The sequence below is a fragment of the Chiloscyllium plagiosum genome, unplaced genomic scaffold (genome assembly GCF_037043375.1).
Source record: "Chiloscyllium plagiosum isolate Xiang-an unplaced genomic scaffold, Cpla_swu_hap1 HiC_scaffold_3, whole genome shotgun sequence".
Lineage (NCBI taxonomy): Eukaryota > Metazoa > Chordata > Chondrichthyes > Orectolobiformes > Hemiscylliidae > Chiloscyllium > Chiloscyllium plagiosum.
Window position 1 is genome coordinate 65,383,169 of NW_028270141.1, and position 18,321 is coordinate 65,401,489.

Here is an 18,321-nt window from a genome sequence, read left to right on the forward strand (position 1 = left end):
AGGTGAATTGGCCATGCTAAATTGCCCGTAGTGTTGGGTTAAAGGGGTAAATGTAGGGGTATGGGTGGGTTGCGCTTCGGCGGGTCGGTGTGGACTTGTTGGGCTGAAGGGCCTGTTTCCACACTGTAAGTAATCTAATCTAATCTCAGCATCATGCCATTAGTGAGTAGCATTACTGATATATATTTGGACCATGTGAAGCAAACCTTCTGGAAAGTTCCCTGCTATTGGGTGTCAGCTGATACAGTATCATAAGGTTTCTAGCTATCTCTCAACTCTGCCAAGACAAGGAAGACATGCAGGAAGGAAAATCTGTGACAAAATGTTATGCATCAAAAAAACTTAGGAGAAATTTTTAAAAAAACTATTTCACTCATTATATCTATGACGTTCAAAATGGCAGTGAAAATTCAGAACTGAATCTACTCCAATGCATTTTCTCTTCACTATTGACATTTGATCCAAACACTGATGTTTCAAGTTACTAACTGGAGTTTCATCCACCCTTGCAGATTCTATTGTCACTGACAGCCGTATGCCAATGAAGATTGCTACATACCTTCAGAATCTTGAACTGTGAAGCTAATTCAGTCTCTATTTCATCTTGTATTGAAGTGAGTAACCCTGCATCGTAAAAGTACAGTATTTCCTACATTTTGGCATAGCCTTCCTGGCACTGCTGTTGTGTTTTGCAGTGAATTATTTTCACACTTAGTTTAGAAACAAATTGTGGAAGTAAATGCTCAACTTTATATAGCCCAGAATCACAGAGGTTAGTCTGAAGAAAGGATTGTCAATTAAGTTTTATGTTTGTTCTTTTGTATCTGATATAGTCATTATTTCAGTGAAACTGGACGCACAAGCAACTTTTTTTTATGCCAGGTAGAAAGGACAAACTGAACACTACTAGTACCCACACTTTGAATCAGCAACAATTTTAGATTAATGCAAATGGAGCTTTAGAATATAGATACTTCAACAGTTTTGAAAAGGGAATAACTTTCTTCGTGATCAACACATGATTCACACTAACACAGGAAAATATTTCAGCCAACCCATGTCTTTAGTTTCATTGCAAGGGTGATATTTATAGGTTTAAGCTATATTTAGACAAATGCTAGTGGACAACACCAACTGCAGCAACCTCTTTATAAATACATTGCTCAAATTCTACATGGGACCTAGGAAATAAATTAATTTCGACTTTACTAAACATTAGTTCAATTTTTTAAAAAAGTTTTATTTCAAAAATTAATTGCTCAGTGTAATGTACTAATCTCCTGCTCAATTTAACTATAATGTGCTTTCTGTTATTCTTGGGCCAATTAACTCTATAAACAAACTGGATGAAACACTGAATTTGGATAAATATGGAGTATCCATGACCATGTACTAAAAGCAGAGACACCGACCCAATAGTGCCTGTGGTACTCAAATTATTATTCTTGACAATGTGAACCTACGCAATGCAAGATCTAATAAAGTGACCATAGCACACCATACTGCCATTGCTAAAACACAAGCTGACCATGCATAGCTCAAATAATTGTTTAGTTCAGAGTACTGTCATATTAATAATAATGATCTAATAGTCAATTGCTTGTCAAGGATTGATCAACTCCATAGGATAGCTTATTCATTACAGTAAAACATATTACAAGTTATGAAATGGACATTACATCAAATGAACTGGTATCACAGCATGCAATTTGCAGGCCTACTGCGAGGGAGAATCACAACATTATACTTACACAGCACCTGTAGTCCTTAAAGGCAAGGTACACATATAAAAGGCATAGTTAATAATCTTTTGAGAATACTAAGTTTGCAGATGACACCAAAATTGGTGGTGTAGTGGACAATGAAGAGGTTACTGCAGAGTACAACGGGATCTTGATCAGATGGATCAATGGGCTGAGTAGTGGCAGATGGAGTTTAATTTAGATAAATGTGAGGTGCTGCATTTTGGAAAGATAAGTCTGAGGAGAACTTATACACTTAATGGTAAGGTTCTGGGGAATGTTGAAGAACAAAGAGACCTTGGAGTGCAGGTTCATAGTTCCTTGAACATGGAGTCTCAGGGAGATAGGATAGTGAAGAAGGCATTTGGTATGCTTTCCTTTATTGGTCAGATTATTGAGTATAGGAGTTGGGAGGTCATATTGCAGCTGTACAGAATGTTGGTTAGGCCACTTTTGGCCCCACCACCAAGGATATATTTCCCTCCCCTCCCCTATCAGCATTCCGTAAAGACCACTCCCTCTGTGACTCCCTCGTCAGATCCACATCCCCCACCAACCCAACCTCCATTCCCGGCACCTTCCCCTGCAACTGCAGGAGGTGCAAGACTTGCGCCCACACCTCCCTCCAAGGCCCCAAAGGAAACTTCCATATCCGGCACAGATTCACCTGCACCTCCACACACATCATCTATTGCATCCTCTGCACCCGATGTGGCCTCCTCTATATTGGGGAGACAGGCCGCCTACTTGCGGAGCGTTTCAGAGAACACCTCTGGGACACCCGGACCAACCAACCCAACCACCCTGTGGCTCAACACTTCAACTCCCCCTCCCACTCCACCAAGGATATGCAGGTCTTTGGACTCCTCCATCGTCAGACCACAACACGACGGTTGGAGGAAGAGCGCCTCATCTTCCGCCTAGGAACCCTCCAACCACAAGGGATGAACTCAGATTTCACCAGTTTCCTCATTTCCCCTCCCCCCACCTTGTCTCAGTCAAATCCATCGAACTCAGCACCGCCTTCCTAACCTGCAATCTTCTTCTTGACCTCTCCGCCCCCACTCCAGTCTGACCTATCACCCTCACCTTGATCTCTTTCCACCTATCGCATTTCCAACACCCCTCCCCCAAGTCCCTCCTCCCTACCTTTTATCTTAGCCTGCTGGACAAACTTTCCTCATTCCTGAAGAAGGGCTTATGCCCGAAACTTCGATTCTCCTGTTCCCTGGATGCTGCCTGACCTGCTGCGCTTTTCCAGCAACACATTTTCAGCTCTGATCTCCAGCATCTGCAGACCTCACTTTCTCTACCAACATTGTGAGCGAAGGTTGCAAAGCAAATGCCACCAAGCAAGAGAGTTGTGATATGCTTTTATTCAATGGGCACCTATGTTTTCTTTCTGTGCATGTCCCACTTTGTGATTTGAACTGGTGTTTACTTGTTACAATAATATTATAGGAAGGCCTTTTTATTTGAACTGACACTGAGAATCTACTTAGGTGTACATGTTGTATATACAGTTCAAGCACTCTTTATTATTATGGCATTCCAAGTGCCTTGGACATGCTGAAACACACATTGCCATGGTGAATGGTCTCCATTGGTGTTACAGCCAGATCATAACCTCTCATACATATTCCCAATGTTGCTCTACCAAGATTCAGACTGCAAAGGACTTTCTTTAGTGCTGCGCAAATTATGATATGCTTTCTCTTAATCTCAGGCCAGCTAACTCCATAATCCAAATGGATAAAACTCAAGCTGATTTTCTGAATTTTAACAGGTCATCCATGATTATACACTGCCTAGATGTTACCAGAGGGGCTAATATGCACACATGGAATGTACACTGTTTAAATAGATCAAACTGTGTTGTTGATGCACAGCAGTAAATGTAGAGCGCAACATTTGACTGGTGTATTTATGAAGAAGCACAGACAGCTTCCCCCCACTTAACTTGCCTGAACAAACAGCTCCCCTGTCATTTTTTCTTCCAAGGTGGAAGTCATCTGACAGTCAGTTCATTCATTCAAAAGGATAATCAGGTATGCAATCCCCACTGTCCACTTATCAGCTATTTGCTGTTCTGGTGCAATACAATGCTCTCAGGTGCAAAATCTGATTAATCAGTTGGTCATTCTCCTTCATGAGAAATTTGCAAAGAGAAACACCTTTGACTACAAGTCCATTAGGAAGTGGTCAGCACGTAGTATCCGTAAGACCCTGCGGGAAAAAGGAGAGGCTGGTTTCTGTCGGGTTGTTCCCTGAGCAAACTGTTAGTCATTTTGCAGAATGCCTCATCAACAGAACCTTCCAACAAGCACCAAGACATTGCTTGGATAGTGAGAAGTAGGGCTCTACCTGTGAGGCCCTTCACAAATGCCCAGACTCTTGGCATCATCAAGGGGGGAAGGGGTTGGCAGCGGTGATTTGAGACTGTCACCATCTCCACATCTCCTTCGGGAATGTGCCTTTGCAAAGGAAATCTGGAGAGAGGTGCAATTTTTGTCAAGGTTCATCCTGAGTAGATTTGTGATGCAGGACTCTTCTATAAAGGTCTGTTCTCCAGGACGCACACCGAATTAAACATCAACTGCGTAAGGACTATCAACTCAGTGAAGGACACTCTTTGGTCTACCCAAAACTTTACGGTCTTCAAAAGCAATCTTTTCAAAAAAAAAGTTGACCTCAACATATTTTGTAGACTGGCACATTCCAAAGTCCAGGATCATGTGCTAAGGGATGCACTAAGTCTGGAGTAGCTGCTACCAAGGTGCAGTTGGAAAGATCACCACCTAAAGATCTTTCTGCTGAAGTTAAATCGGGGTCCATTCAGTTATTGGACCCTCCCAATACCTCAAATGTATGTAAATATAGACTTGTAGAAGTAAGAAATGGGCTTGTTTGCTGGATACAGTCAAACTCTATTGTTTGTTATGTTTCTTCATATGCTACTGTGCAGAACTGAACTGCTTAAGTGACTGTGTATGTATATAAAGATTATGAATAAAGTATATTTTTGAAATAAAAGTTAACAGATGCTGCCAGACCTGAGTTTTTCCAGCAATTTCTGATCTTGTTTCTGACTTCCAGCATCAGCAGTTCTTTGTTTTTTAATTTAATAAATGATTGTTAACTGAGTTCAATAACAACTTTTATTTCTATGGGCTAAATGTGAGGTTACAGGATATGGTAGGGGGCTGAGTCTGGATGGGATGCTCTTTGGTGTAGACTCAATGGGCCGAGTGGCCTCCTTCAGCAGTGCAGATGTATTATGATTGGTTATTATCTGGCTTACATATTTAGGGTGGACTTCAGCAAATTTGAAAGTTTTACTCAAACTACACACCCGTTAGTGTTTAACATGCTTTCAGAATTTCACACTCTAGTTGGCTTACACTTATTCACAAGAACATATAAAGAGGGATGGACCCTGGAAAAACCTGCTTGTAAACTGAACTGTGCATGGTGCAGTGTAATGATCTGGTTCATTAAAAACAAACCAGAATTTACCGGTTGGCACGCTTGGGATGTGCAAAGGGTTTGTAGTGAATTCCTCAAGTCTTCACATTTTTTTCATTTGTTGTTTTATAAATCATAGAATCCCTGCAGAGTGGGAACAGGCCATTCAGCCCATCGATTCCAGACTCATCCTCTGAAGAGCAGATCACCCAGACCCATCCCTCTACCCTTTCCTTGTAATTGTGTATTTCCATGGCCAATCCACCTATCCTGTACATCTTTGTCCTGTGGGAGGAAACCCACACACATGCAGGGAGAAATGTGCAAGCTCTACACAGACAGTCACACTTGGCTGGAATCAAATCCAGGTTCCTGGCATTGTGAGGCAGCAGTGCTAATGACTGAGCCACCATGCCACCCCAAAAATAAAATCCATTAATAAAAACCAATAACTGGTATTATCTTTATGTTGTTGCTTTGGTAGCTGAACCAATCTTCTGGAATTTATCACAGAGAATCAATTGAAATGTTCACATTTTCAAGGGTTTTCACAAATAAAAGGCCAAACATCACTGCCATAATGCCTGTCAACCATTTTAATTACACAAGGGTCTGGATTTTGCGCTCAACAGACATGTGGCAGCCAGGGACTTCTAAAATAATGCAGAGTAGGCATTATTTCTAATTCTAATAGGCTAAATTTCTAATTGGCCCTGATCAGAGAATTCAGCCTATCGAGTCCACACCAAACATCTGAAGAGCATCTCTCCCAGTCCTACTTCCCCTCCCCCCACCTTATCCCTGTAACCTTGCATTTCCTACAGCTGGCCCACCTAGCCTACACAAGTTTGGACTGTGGGAGGAAACCAGAACCCCTGGAGGAAACCACCGCAGATATGGGGAGAATGTGCAAACTCCACACAGTCACTGGAGGGTGGAAACAAACCGGGACCTCAGACACTGAGACAACAGTGCTAACCACTGAGCTGCCGTGCTGCCCCTGAACTGTGCTGCCTCACAGTACTGTCCTTGGTGTGCAGGATGCTCCCTGAAAATTTTCCTGACACTTCATTCAGGTTGACGTCACTTGGATGGAAAATCTAAGTTAATAGGTACACAGATAGAAAGTAGATTTTCAAGTCCATTCAACTTGCTTTTGCTTCTCACAGAATTATGCAACCTATTGCTAAGCTACAGAGCTACATTTTTATTTCATATGTAGTCTGAAGTTGCAGCTTTGAACACGTGGTTATATTTATCTCAACAAATAGAGCTCAGGCAGACTAATGAAGAGATTGTTTTTTCTCCTTATTGGAATTAAATTTTTTTTCCGTTTTCTGGGTATTTTGCCCCTCTTATTCAGACGGTGCAGATTCCATGGAATTACAGTTCCTCTGTGCCTGCTACTAACTGGTTGTGGATTGATTCTAAAGGTTAATTGCACCTCTACTACTCTACCCAGATACCAGATCTCTACTGCTAAATCTTTGTCTGAAGAAAGGCCTCCTGACATCAGTCCTGAATTTGCATTTCAATCCCTACCACCTGTAATGAGATGATTTAGTCTGAAGAGTCCAGATTAACTTTTTGTTTATTATTCACTGTTTGACATCACTCTGTTGAGGTGTTGCAGTTTCATTTTCTACATATTTCTTCATGGACATAATTAGTCAAACACATGGGACCAAACCACTGAACAGCTTAATGCCACTTATGTGACTGGAGTGAGGCACTTCCTGTATAGTGGTAGTTCAAGCATCACCTGTTCCAGGGGTGTGTAACAACATCTCTAAACAAGTTGATTAGAAATTTTTTTTTAAATTTACAAGTTGTAATGCAGGGCAATATCTCTACCTCTGAACCAGTATATCCTGGTTCAAGTCTCTGATCTGGAGCTGTGTTATAACAAATCCAAAGAGGTTGATTAAAATAAATACAAGCTGTGTCTAGGTACAGTCTCAAGCAGTCTCAGTACATTTTGAACTCTACTACCTAGCTGATTTTACTCTTGCCACTGCACAATGAATTAACATGGAGAAAAATTTGGTCTATTTCATTCACTTTGATGGAGATCTGTTAACAGTTAAAAATAGAGATTAAACTTTGGATCTTTATGCTCAGTGGGCTACTGATTTGGCAATGCTACTTTCCAATTAAGCAAATGAGAGAACTGGGTAAACTTATAATGAACTACATTGTTATTTAGCCACTGAAAATATCCCAGTTTTAATTTTGAGCCAGCAGGATAAACGAGACTAATTTATGTAACATGATAGAAGCTTGATGGATATTCCTTTTATTAGGAGAGAATACATTATGTTCTGTTGTGTTTACAAGTTTATAACTGATTGTGAAATGGAATTATTGTTTTTGATGAGTATTTACTGTATGACATCACCACCTTTTCCAGTAGTCACTCGTGAGCAGCTCAAACCAACGTTTCAATGGACACACCTGTTGTACAAATATTACAAAAACAGGTGATCATAAAAAGCTTATTGCAAACTTCAGTGTGTTTAAACTACAAATATGACAGTACACCATTTTGAAATATCATTGTATAGGGTCTTCATGCTCATTCTATGAACAGACCTGTAACTCTAAATAAAATCCCTCTGCCTTGCATGATGAAGGGCCTAACTTAGACAGCATTACCTTAACAAACAGTTCGATTTCAGGGTCCTTGTCTAATCCATTGGCAGGATCCAAGTCAGCCATGTCAAAGTGGGTTTAGATCCTCTGACTCCCCCTGTTGTTCTTCAGTTCAGAGCTTCAATAATCCATAAGAAACCACTCACTCATGTCTGCACTAGGACAGTTCCATCAAGATATGAATATCATTTGGTGAAACTTAATATCACCAACGTTTTCCTGCCATCTAACGAAAACTTTCATTGAAGACGAGTGTGCTACAATTCCAGGTTGCGATACACAACTACAGGTAATGATCTTTAGAGAAAGCAACAAGTACCTCTGGTTTCATTTTTCTTTACAGTGCAGAGCTTCTCTCTGCCTACTTCTATTAATTGTGCATGTTCTAAGTGAGATAGGAAGGCAGCCAAAAATAGTCTTTGGCAGTAAGAGAGGGGCTGGGTTACACGTAGAGGGAGGAGCCAATCTGTCAGCAACCACTAATCTCTTTTTATTTATTTTCTTTCAACCAATTAGGCAGACAGTTCCTTTCACCTCACTGATTAACATCCAATTCATGCTGGCACACTGAAAAGTGCCGAGATTATTCAACATAGGCAGACATTCATCACCTCACCCATTCATTGAGTGAAACTGAACCTGCAGCTTTAAAGCCAAAAGCAGTACACCATATTTATGTTTAATCTTTATGGACGGGAGGTGGGAAGAATGCATAATTATACTGAGTACAGTGAAATCACACACAGGAAGTCTCTTCCCTAAATTCATTGCTGCAATTAGTAGGACCAGAAATTAGTCTTCTGATAAGTTCATGGGGACTACTGGCTTTAGACATCCTGCCCTGAAATCCATTAAGATAGGACCTAACCTATGCCAAGAGATTCATTTTTAAAAAATCTTTTCACAATCATTAGGGAAGTGCTTGGGTGTATGCTGCTCATGCAACATTGAGTCTGAGCTTGTAAATGGACCCAAAATAATTTTCATCTCCCTAATGCTTATTTTATCCATTGAGTTGTACACACACTCAGATTTATCCCCTAAGATTTTTTCAGATAATTTTCAAGCAGGCAGTACTGTCATTTAAATCAGCTGCAGCCTCAGATAATGCAGCATTTGCAGCAATATTAAAATGACTTTTCTCATAGATTTCCCCCACACCACAGAGCAGGATTTGTGGTCATGACTGTGGTGATGCTCAACAGCGACTGAAGCTTGCAACTCAGTGAAACAAAGATTGGATCCAATCATCTTGTATGACTGTAGCTTGGTGCTGCAGTACTAAAACAATCCTTCATGTCATTTTTTTAAAAATCAATTACAGTTTTACCACAGACACAGAGGCAAGTTTAACGTATAGCTAATTTTGAGAGCTTACATAATTGAAAAGACCTTGCTGAATGATTTAAATATTGGAAATTTCCAGGAATACATGCTCACAATTTCCCACCTATAAATGTTAGAAGATCAGTAGCACCATACCAGTGGTTTATTGATGGTCAGTGTGGCTTTGCAGCTGAGGTGCCTGAATACCATTCCTAGCTCAGAACCTGTCATAATTCCAGCTGATATTACTGGACATGTCAGATCCCAGATAGAACCTGTCTTGATAGATTATAATTTTATTTGTTTGGTTTTATACAAATGATCTCTTGCTGAACCATAAGCACACATTTCTGCATACTGTGTACAAATAAAATTCCAAAAAGAATGATGAAATTAAATAATCCTAACTATCCACTTACAATGCAAATACAAAGATTTTAAAACACAGTAAAAATATCATCACATTAATTGTAAAACACTCCTTTATAAATTGAAAAGAAACAAAGCTGGTTTGATATATTACCTAAAACACCCCTGGGTAGAGTAACACCATTCATATATATTCATACTGGTATCCCTCTATCTAACACCTTGGCAGTTATATGTCACTTGGGACTTCAATTTTTAAACTGGAATTGTGATAGCTCCAAAAGAAATCTGAGGTTCACTGCACTCAGCTTAGGTAATCACTTACGAACTGAGATCAACACTAATTTATCATTCCAAGCTAATCAAATTCAGTTAAATCCATCACTCCCTTCTCAGGACTGCTCAATACAGCTATCCTATTTCAAAATCTTCAGAGGTGTGTAAAAAAACCTGAAGTTCAGTGTGCAACAGCACCTCCTCCAGGCTTAAAAAATTCCACAGCACATTAGAAAAGCCTTTGAGGCCCCATTATATACCAAGTTGGGTCACAAATAAAGCCTTTTAGTGAACCAAAAATTAATCAATCACTGTACAGCTAAGTTTCAAAAACCTTTTAGAACAAAGTGCCACGGCTATAGAAATACAGCAAACTTTGTTTTAATTGGCAACTTATGAACCAGCACTCTTGATAAACCAGGAAAAATTATATCAAAAACCACAAAGTTTACAGTTTTATTATGTCCAATTATTATAGTTTTTAAAAATGTATTTACCTTAATGAAAATAAATTGGTTATGGCCACACAAAATATTAACAGTTGCTTCAATTTCAAGAGAGGGAAGGACTGTTACCAACAGAGTTTATTTTGGCCTTTCTGCTGCTCTATTGTGCAGCTCAAGCTGAATAGTTGCAGGCAACCGTAGGTAATTAAGGAGCACATTACTGGACAACTATATTTTAAAACAGGCGACAAGAGTTCTGTGGTGCCTAAGTGGATGACTGGCTTGTAGATAAAATTTTAATTTCAGTTCAGGTTATTTCATACATTCTGGTTTTCCCTGATTGCCCCAGTGTGTCGTCAGCTGATCACTTTGGCCATTTTAGGTCTATGCTTCTTCATTTTAAAAATTGCTTTTTATTTCATGAAAGTCTCCGATATTAAAACTAGATGACTGAAGTTGAAAATGGATAATTCATATTTTACCACTTTTGTGATTCTAAGTATTGTCTGAATTGCTAGCCTGCACTATTGCCTTGCCTTTTCTCATGAACTTTCCAACACCCTTTCACATGAAACTTTTCCCAATTCTTCAATTTAAACTTCTTTCCACCACTCTAGCTGTACAATTCACTAGTAAATTGGCCCGAGTGTAGGCCGTTCCAATGGTACAGTTCTCACCACCCCAGTGCCAGTAGTAGCTGATTCCTTAGTCACAACCCACTTCTGCCACACAATGTTCAGTTATGCATTCAACACTATTGTCTTATTCACCCAATATCAGTTAGCTCACACCTCAAGTAGTAATCCAAAGATTGTGTCATTGGATTCCTCCAGAATCATCTAAGATGTTTCAGGTAGATTCTGCCACCAATCTTTCTTGTTGGCAGCAATCTAAGCCACTCATGTTGGGAAGGATACCCACATGTATTCCTCAGCAGAAGGCAGGCTCAATTCTGATGAACAATAAATAGGTTTACTGCATATTACTTGTAACCAGTTACATTATATCTGAGATACAAGTATCAGGCTCAGCTTAATCTAAATTATTCGTTACTATTTTTGCTCACACCATTACTGAAACACTAGGCACAATTACTGAAACACTAGGCACCTTCTGTTGAACAAGTAAAGAACTCATAGAACGGAAAGAACTCTTCGCTCCTCCCAGTATTTATAATCTGATGGACAGATGACTTTTTATGATGTCAGTCAAGATGTACTTAACCTTTCGGGTCCTAACAGTCTTACATGACAGAGTTATACAGCACATAAGCAGGCTCTTTAGTCCAACTCATCCAGGCCGACCAGGTTTTCTAAACTGAACTAGTCCCATTTGCATTTGTTTGGCCCATATTCCTCTAAAGCTTTCGAATCTGTGTACCTGTCCAAATATCTTTTAATATTGTAATTGTACCCGCATCTACCACTTCCTCTGGCAGCTCATTCCATATGCATACCACCCTCTGTTTGAAAATGTTGCCCCGCAGGTTCCTGTTAAATCTTTCCCCTCTCATCTTAAACCTATGCCCTCTAATTTTGGACTCCCTATCCTGGGGGAAAAACCTTGCCTATTCACCCTATGTATGCCACTCATGATTTTATAAACCTCTACAAGGTCACCTTCAGCCTCCTATACACCTGGGAAAAAAAGTCCCAGCCTATCCTGCCTCTCTTTATAACTCAAACCCTCCAGTCCCAGTAACATCTTTGGAAATCTTTTTTGGCAGCCTTTCCAGTTAATCACATCCTTCTTACAGCAGGGCAACCAGAATTATACACAGTACTCCATATATAGCCTTATCAATGTCTTGTACAGCTGAAACATGACATCCCAAATCCTGTATTCAATACTTTGACCAATGAAGGCAAGCATACCAAACACCTTCTTCACCACCTGTCCATCTCTGACACCATGTTAAAAAAATATATACCTACACCTCTCTGTCTCACGGTTTGTCTCTACAGGCCCTACCCTGGTTTGTCTTACCAAAATACAACACCTTTCATTTATCTGAATTAAACTCCATCTACCATTCCTCAACCTACTGCTCCAATTGATCAAGATTACATTGTACTCTTCAATAATCGTCTTCAGTATCCACAATATCACCAATTTTGGTGTCATCTGCAAATTTACTAACCACGTTTCCAATGTTGAGATTCAAATAATTTCTATAAATGATACAACAGTGGACCCAGCACCAATCCTTGAGGCACACCATTAGTCACAAGCCTCCAGTCTGAACAACAACCCTCTACCACGACCCTCTGTGTTTTTTTTTAGATTTAGACATCAGCTGTTCACACTCCCTAAGCAAAACTGCTTTCTTCGGCCTACATATCTCATTGGTAAACACCAGGCCCATTACAGTGAATTTCTCCATTCCCATTCCAGTTCGTTTCGGGCTCTGACAAGGTGTCTTTAACTCTTATGCTTTTGGCTACAGAGAACCTTATCTATACCCTTAATGTACTGTTCCCAAAGTTTCTTTTCACTCTCCTAAACTCCTCCCCCACCCACCACAACTGCCTGACCTACTGTAGCATGTTGCTGTGATCATTTTGCTCATCTTCCCTGCAATGCCTCCTTTCATCCACAAAAACCTGGAACCTCTTAGACAATTGCAAGAGGATTTCAAAGGGTATGGAGTATAACAGTCGGGAGGTTTTGCTAAAACTATACAAGACACTAGTCAGACTACAGCTGCAATATTGTGAACAGTTTTGAGTCCCTTATCTAAGCAAAGATATACTAGCGTTGGAGGCATGCCAGAGAAGGTTGACTAGGGGGTAGGCTGATACCAGTATGGAAGGACCAGTAGAGGAGATGTTGAGTAGGTTAGGCCTGCACTCATTGGAATGTAGAAGAATGAGAAGAGGCTTTATTGAATGACATAAGATTTATAGAGGTCTTTACAGGGATAGTATGGGAAGGTTGTTTCCCTTTTTAGAAGAGTCAAGACAAGAAGCCATAATCTCAGAATAAAGAGTCGCACACTTGAGAAAGAGATGAGGAGGAATTTCTTCTTTCAGAGGGTACTGCACGTGTGGAATTCTTTACTGCAGAGGGCTGTTGAGGGCGAGTCGTTAACCATATTCAAGACCGAGATAAATATATCTTTAAACAGTAAGGGAATCTAGGGTTATTGGGAAAAGGCAGGAAAATGGAGCCAAGAATTCTCAGATTAGTGATGATCCCAATGAGACTCGGGCTGCATTTCCTACTTCAGCTACTATCGCGTTTTTTCAGTCATCACATGGAAATTTCTGTCACTAACGTAATCAACCTACAACCTGCAATACAGATAGTTCTATGCTAACAGTGCATAATTCACTGGCAGCACCGTTCTCACCTTGCTTTATGGCTAGGGGTTTGGTCTGGTGAAGGTGTCATTATGTAATAACCAACTCTTTGGTGAATCATAAACTGCTGAGACACTGCTCCTAGTTATGGTGGCTTTTGGAGAGATGCTTTTAATAGTTTTGTACATTAAATACAGTGCTATGTCTGAATTACAATATATCAGTCAGTATTAAATAAGTATGTGCCTTGTGTCAGAAGCCCTTCTGGCTAATTTAGGTTACCTCTAAACTCAACAAATCTGGAGGTAATCCTCATTCATAAATGAAACCAATTCTGTCAGATTCAGCCTTGACTAGGTCTATCCTGATTTCTGATAAAGCGCTAATGCTCGAAACGTCTACTTTCCTGCTCCTCGGATGCTGCCTGCCTGCTGTGCTTTTCCAGCACCACATCTTTTGACTCTGATCTCCAGCATCTACAGTCCTCACCTTCTCCTAGGTCTATCAGACAGCAAATGATCTATGTGCCTCAACAATAGCTTCTATCAACATTGCTCAAATTGTCAAGAGTACTTCATCACTGCCACCCTGGGATAACTTCTGACAGGAAAACCCAACAAAGATGGAACAACCACCCAAAGTAACAGTTACTTCTGAATGTTTTAATATAAAAAAAAGTGAAACTACCACATGCCTGCGAATATAGATCATAATGATTCGTCCTAATTCTGTGACATGGAGGAACTGGTATCACAGGACTGATAGTAACTTGTAGGTTAAATAGTGTCATGTCTCACTGGGGCAGCATGCTCACAAAAGTTAAACATTTTAAAAAAGCACGCAGAATTTTCCCAATTTATATGACTTTTAGACCCAGAAAGATAGGAAGTATAGACGAGATTTCTGTACTGAATAAGAATCACTATTTATTAAAAATAATTAAACTCTAACTACTAACTACTAACAAACAGTTATAAACCATTGACACATAATGCTACTTAAAAATCTAATCCTCTTAAAAATGCACCCTTACACATGTACACAGTCAGACTGGGTAAATAGGTTCCTCATTCCTAATGAAGGGCTTTTGCCCAAAACATTGACTCTCTTGTTCCCCAGATGCTGCCTGACCTGCTGTGTTTTTCCAGCAGCATACTCTCAACTCTAATCTTCAGCATCTGCAGTCATCACTTTCGCCCGGGTAAATAGGTTATAATAGCAGGAAAAAGCTGGAAAGACAGTTCAGTTGTCTTTGTTCCCAGGCATTGTTATTCAGATAATCTTATGGCTCTCCTTCCTGTCAAAAATGTCTCCGACTTATCAGTTGAAAGTGACAGCTTACAACTATTGAAGGAAAGGTAAACTGGTTTCTTCAGGTTTACAGTGAGTTTTGATGCCAGATTATAGAGAGACCATTCCCAAGCTGGGGAAGAGCCGAATACTTCTCTTTCTCTGTAACTTGTTCCCAGGTGCAAGCTGTTCAGTCATCTGAGAATCAATCACACAAGCAAAAGAAAGTCAATGTCATTGATAACTGGTCACTAGTCTATAGATCAATCAACGTCTTGCCAGCAGAAGCTGCATTAATACACCCCTCAGCACCAAACTGTCTGTAACTCTAATTACTGCTTATTCCATTACTTGCATGAAGCCTGCAGTGGGTGTAAGGTTACTTGCTTTCAAAACTGTAGCCACCCATTCAACCAGTTTTTTTTTAAAAAAAGACAACCGCTTCTCATTTCAGTCCCCAATTTTTAAAAATATAAATTAAATAAAGGCAAGGTCCCTTTAACAGGCATTAAATGGAAATATTAAGCTTCATTAGAAAGAATTCTTGCTATATTCATTTCAATCTTCAGAATGACTATCAATGAAATTTGAAATCACCTGGAAATTGTGACTTATGATATATCCTTGATATGCTGTCCCAATGGAAAAATAATAGGTGTTCTAATGATCCAGAATTACTGTAATGGACTTTCAAAGTCTTAGAACATAGAATATTACAGCACCATATAGGCCTTTTGGCCCTCGATGTTGCGCCTACCTGTGGAACCAATCTGAAGCCTGTCTATCCAACATTATTCCATTTTCATCCATATGTTTATATCCAATGACCATTTAAATGTTCTTAAAGTTGGTGAGTCTACTCCTGTTGCAGGCAGTGCATTCCAAACCCATTCTACTCTGAGTAAAAACCACTTCTGACATCTGTCCCATACCTATCAACACTCAAGTTAAAGCTACATGCCCTGGTGCTAGATATCACCATCAGTGGAAAAACACTCTCATTGTCCACCCTATTTAACCCTCTGATTATCTTATATGTCTCAATTAGTCACCTCTCAACCTTCTTCTCTCTAACGAAAACAGCCTCAAGTCCCTCAGTCTTTCCTCATAAAGCCTTCCCTCCATACCAGTGAACATTCAAGTAAATATCCTCTGCACCCTTTCCAAAGCTTCCACATCCTTCCTATAATGCAGTGACTAGATCTATATGCAACACTCCAAGTGTGGCCGCACCAGAGTTTTGTACAGCTGCAGCATGACTGCGTGGTTCTGAAACACTTTCCCTCTACCAATAAAAGCTAAAACACCATATGCCTTCTTAACAACCCTATCAACCTTGGTGGCAACTTTCAAGGATCTATGAAGAGATACTGAGATCTCTCTGCTCTTCTACACTATCAAGAATCTTACCATTAGCCCACTGCTCTTTATTCTTGTTCTTCCTTCCAAAGTGAATCACCTCACACTTTCTGCACTAAACTCCATTTGCCACCTCTGAGCCCAGCTCTGCAGCTTATTAATGTCCGTCTGTAACCTGTAACATCCTTCAGCACTATCTACAACTCCACTGACTTCAGCATCATCTGCAAATTTACTAAGCTATCATCCTTTTATGCCCTCATCTAGGTCACTTATAAAAATAACAAAACAGCAGTGCATCCAAAACAGATCCTTGTGGTACATTACCAGTAACTGAACTCCAGGATGAACATTTCCCATCAACCACTACCCTCTGTCTTCTTTCAGCTAGCTATTTCTGATCCAAAATGCTAAATCACCCTCAATCACACGTCTCTGTATTTAGTGCAATAGCCTACAGTGGGGAACCTAATCAAATGCTTTATTGAAATCCTTACACATCACATGCTTTACCCTCATCTACCTGTTTGGTCACCATCTCAAAGAATTAAATCAGGTTTGTGAGGCACAATCTATCCTTCACCAAACCATGTTGACTACCCCAATCAACTTATTCCTCTCTGGATTATTATAAATCCTATCCCTTATAACCTTTTCCAACCTTTTTCACACTTCCCGTGGCGGCACGGTGGCACAGTGGTTAGCACTGCTGCCTCACAGCGCCTGAGACCCGGGTTCAATTCCCTCCTCAGGCGATTGACTGTGTGGAGTTTGCACGTTCTCCCCATGTCTGCGTGGGTTTCCTCCGGGTGCTCCGGTTTCCTCCCACAGTCCAAAGATGTGCAGGTCAGGTGAATTGGCCATGCTAAATTGCCCGTAGTGTTAGGTAAGGGGTACATGTAGGGGTATGGGTGGGTTGCGCTTTGGCGGGTCAGTGTGGACTTGTTGGGCCGAAGGGCCTGTTTCCACACTGTAATGTAAACTAAACTAAACTTTACCCACAACCAAAGTAAGGCTCACTGGTCAATAATTATCAGGGTTGTCTCTACTCCCCTTCTTGAACAAGGGGGCAACATTTGCTATTCTCCAGTCTTCTGGCACTATTCCTCTAGACAATGACAACATAAAGATCAAAGCCAAAGGCTCTGCAATCTCCTCCCTGACTTCCCAGCCCAAGGGACTTATCTATTTTCACACTTCCCAGAATTGCTAACACCTCCTCCTTGTAAACCTCAATCCCACCTAGTCTAGTAGCCTGTATCGCAATGTTCTCCTGGACAGCATTGTCTTTTTGCAGTGTGAATACTGACGAAAAATATTCATTTAGCACTTCCCCTCTCTCCTTGGACTCCACACACAACTTTCCACTACTATCTTTGATTGGCCCGAATCTTTCTCTAGTCATTCTTTTATTTGTGACATACCAAAAGAAAGCTTCAGGGTTTCCTTGATCCTACCTGCCAATGACTTCTCGTGTCCCCTCCTGGCTCTTCTTAGCTCTCTCTTTAGGTTCTTCCTGGCTAACTTGTAACTCTCAAGCACCAAAACTGAGCCTTCACATCTCATCCTAACATAAGCCTTCTTCTTCCTCTTGACAAGCGATTCAACTTCTTTAGTAAACCACGGCTCCCTCGCTTCACTACTTCCTACATACCTGACAGGTACATACTCATCAAGGACACACAGTAGCTGTTCCCTGAATAAGCTCCACATTTCAATTGTGCCCATCTCCTGCAGTTTCCTTCTCCATCCCATGCATCCTAAATCGTGCCTAATTGCTTCGTAATTGCCTTTCCCCCAGCAATAACTCTTGCCCCGTATTATATACCTACCCCTTTCAATTGCTAAAGTAAACATAACTGAATGGTGGTCACTATCACCTTACTGTAGCAGATCTTATTGTTTTCAATTTAGTCCATAAACATTTGATGCAAAAAACTTATAATTCTAAGATAGAACCTTTGATTAAATTTGTAATCCATGTGGTAAAACACACTACAACTCCATCCCCTAAAGAAGCCTTCTAAAATATGTTTATCACAATTTATTTTGTGAGGAAGATGAAAAAGTACTGTTTGGTATCAAGTTATGTTT

General features: G+C 40.3%; 1 protein-coding gene across 2 annotated transcripts in view; it reads right to left on the reverse strand.

Annotated features, from left to right (window-relative positions):
• LOC122543870 (chloride intracellular channel protein 5-like) overlaps positions 1-18,321 on the reverse strand; it is a 121,635-nt gene that overhangs the window by 51,724 nt on the left and 51,590 nt on the right. The window contains exon 1 of one of the 2 annotated variants that reach the window (XM_043682743.2): positions 7,863-8,211. The exons of the other annotated variant lie outside the window; for it this stretch is intronic. Coding sequence (XP_043538678.1) covers positions 7,863-7,925 — 63 coding nt within the window. The 5' untranslated portion in view covers positions 7,926-8,211. Of the gene's footprint in view, positions 1-7,862; positions 8,212-18,321 lie in introns of those variants that run through there. 2 annotated transcript variants of the gene reach the window in all.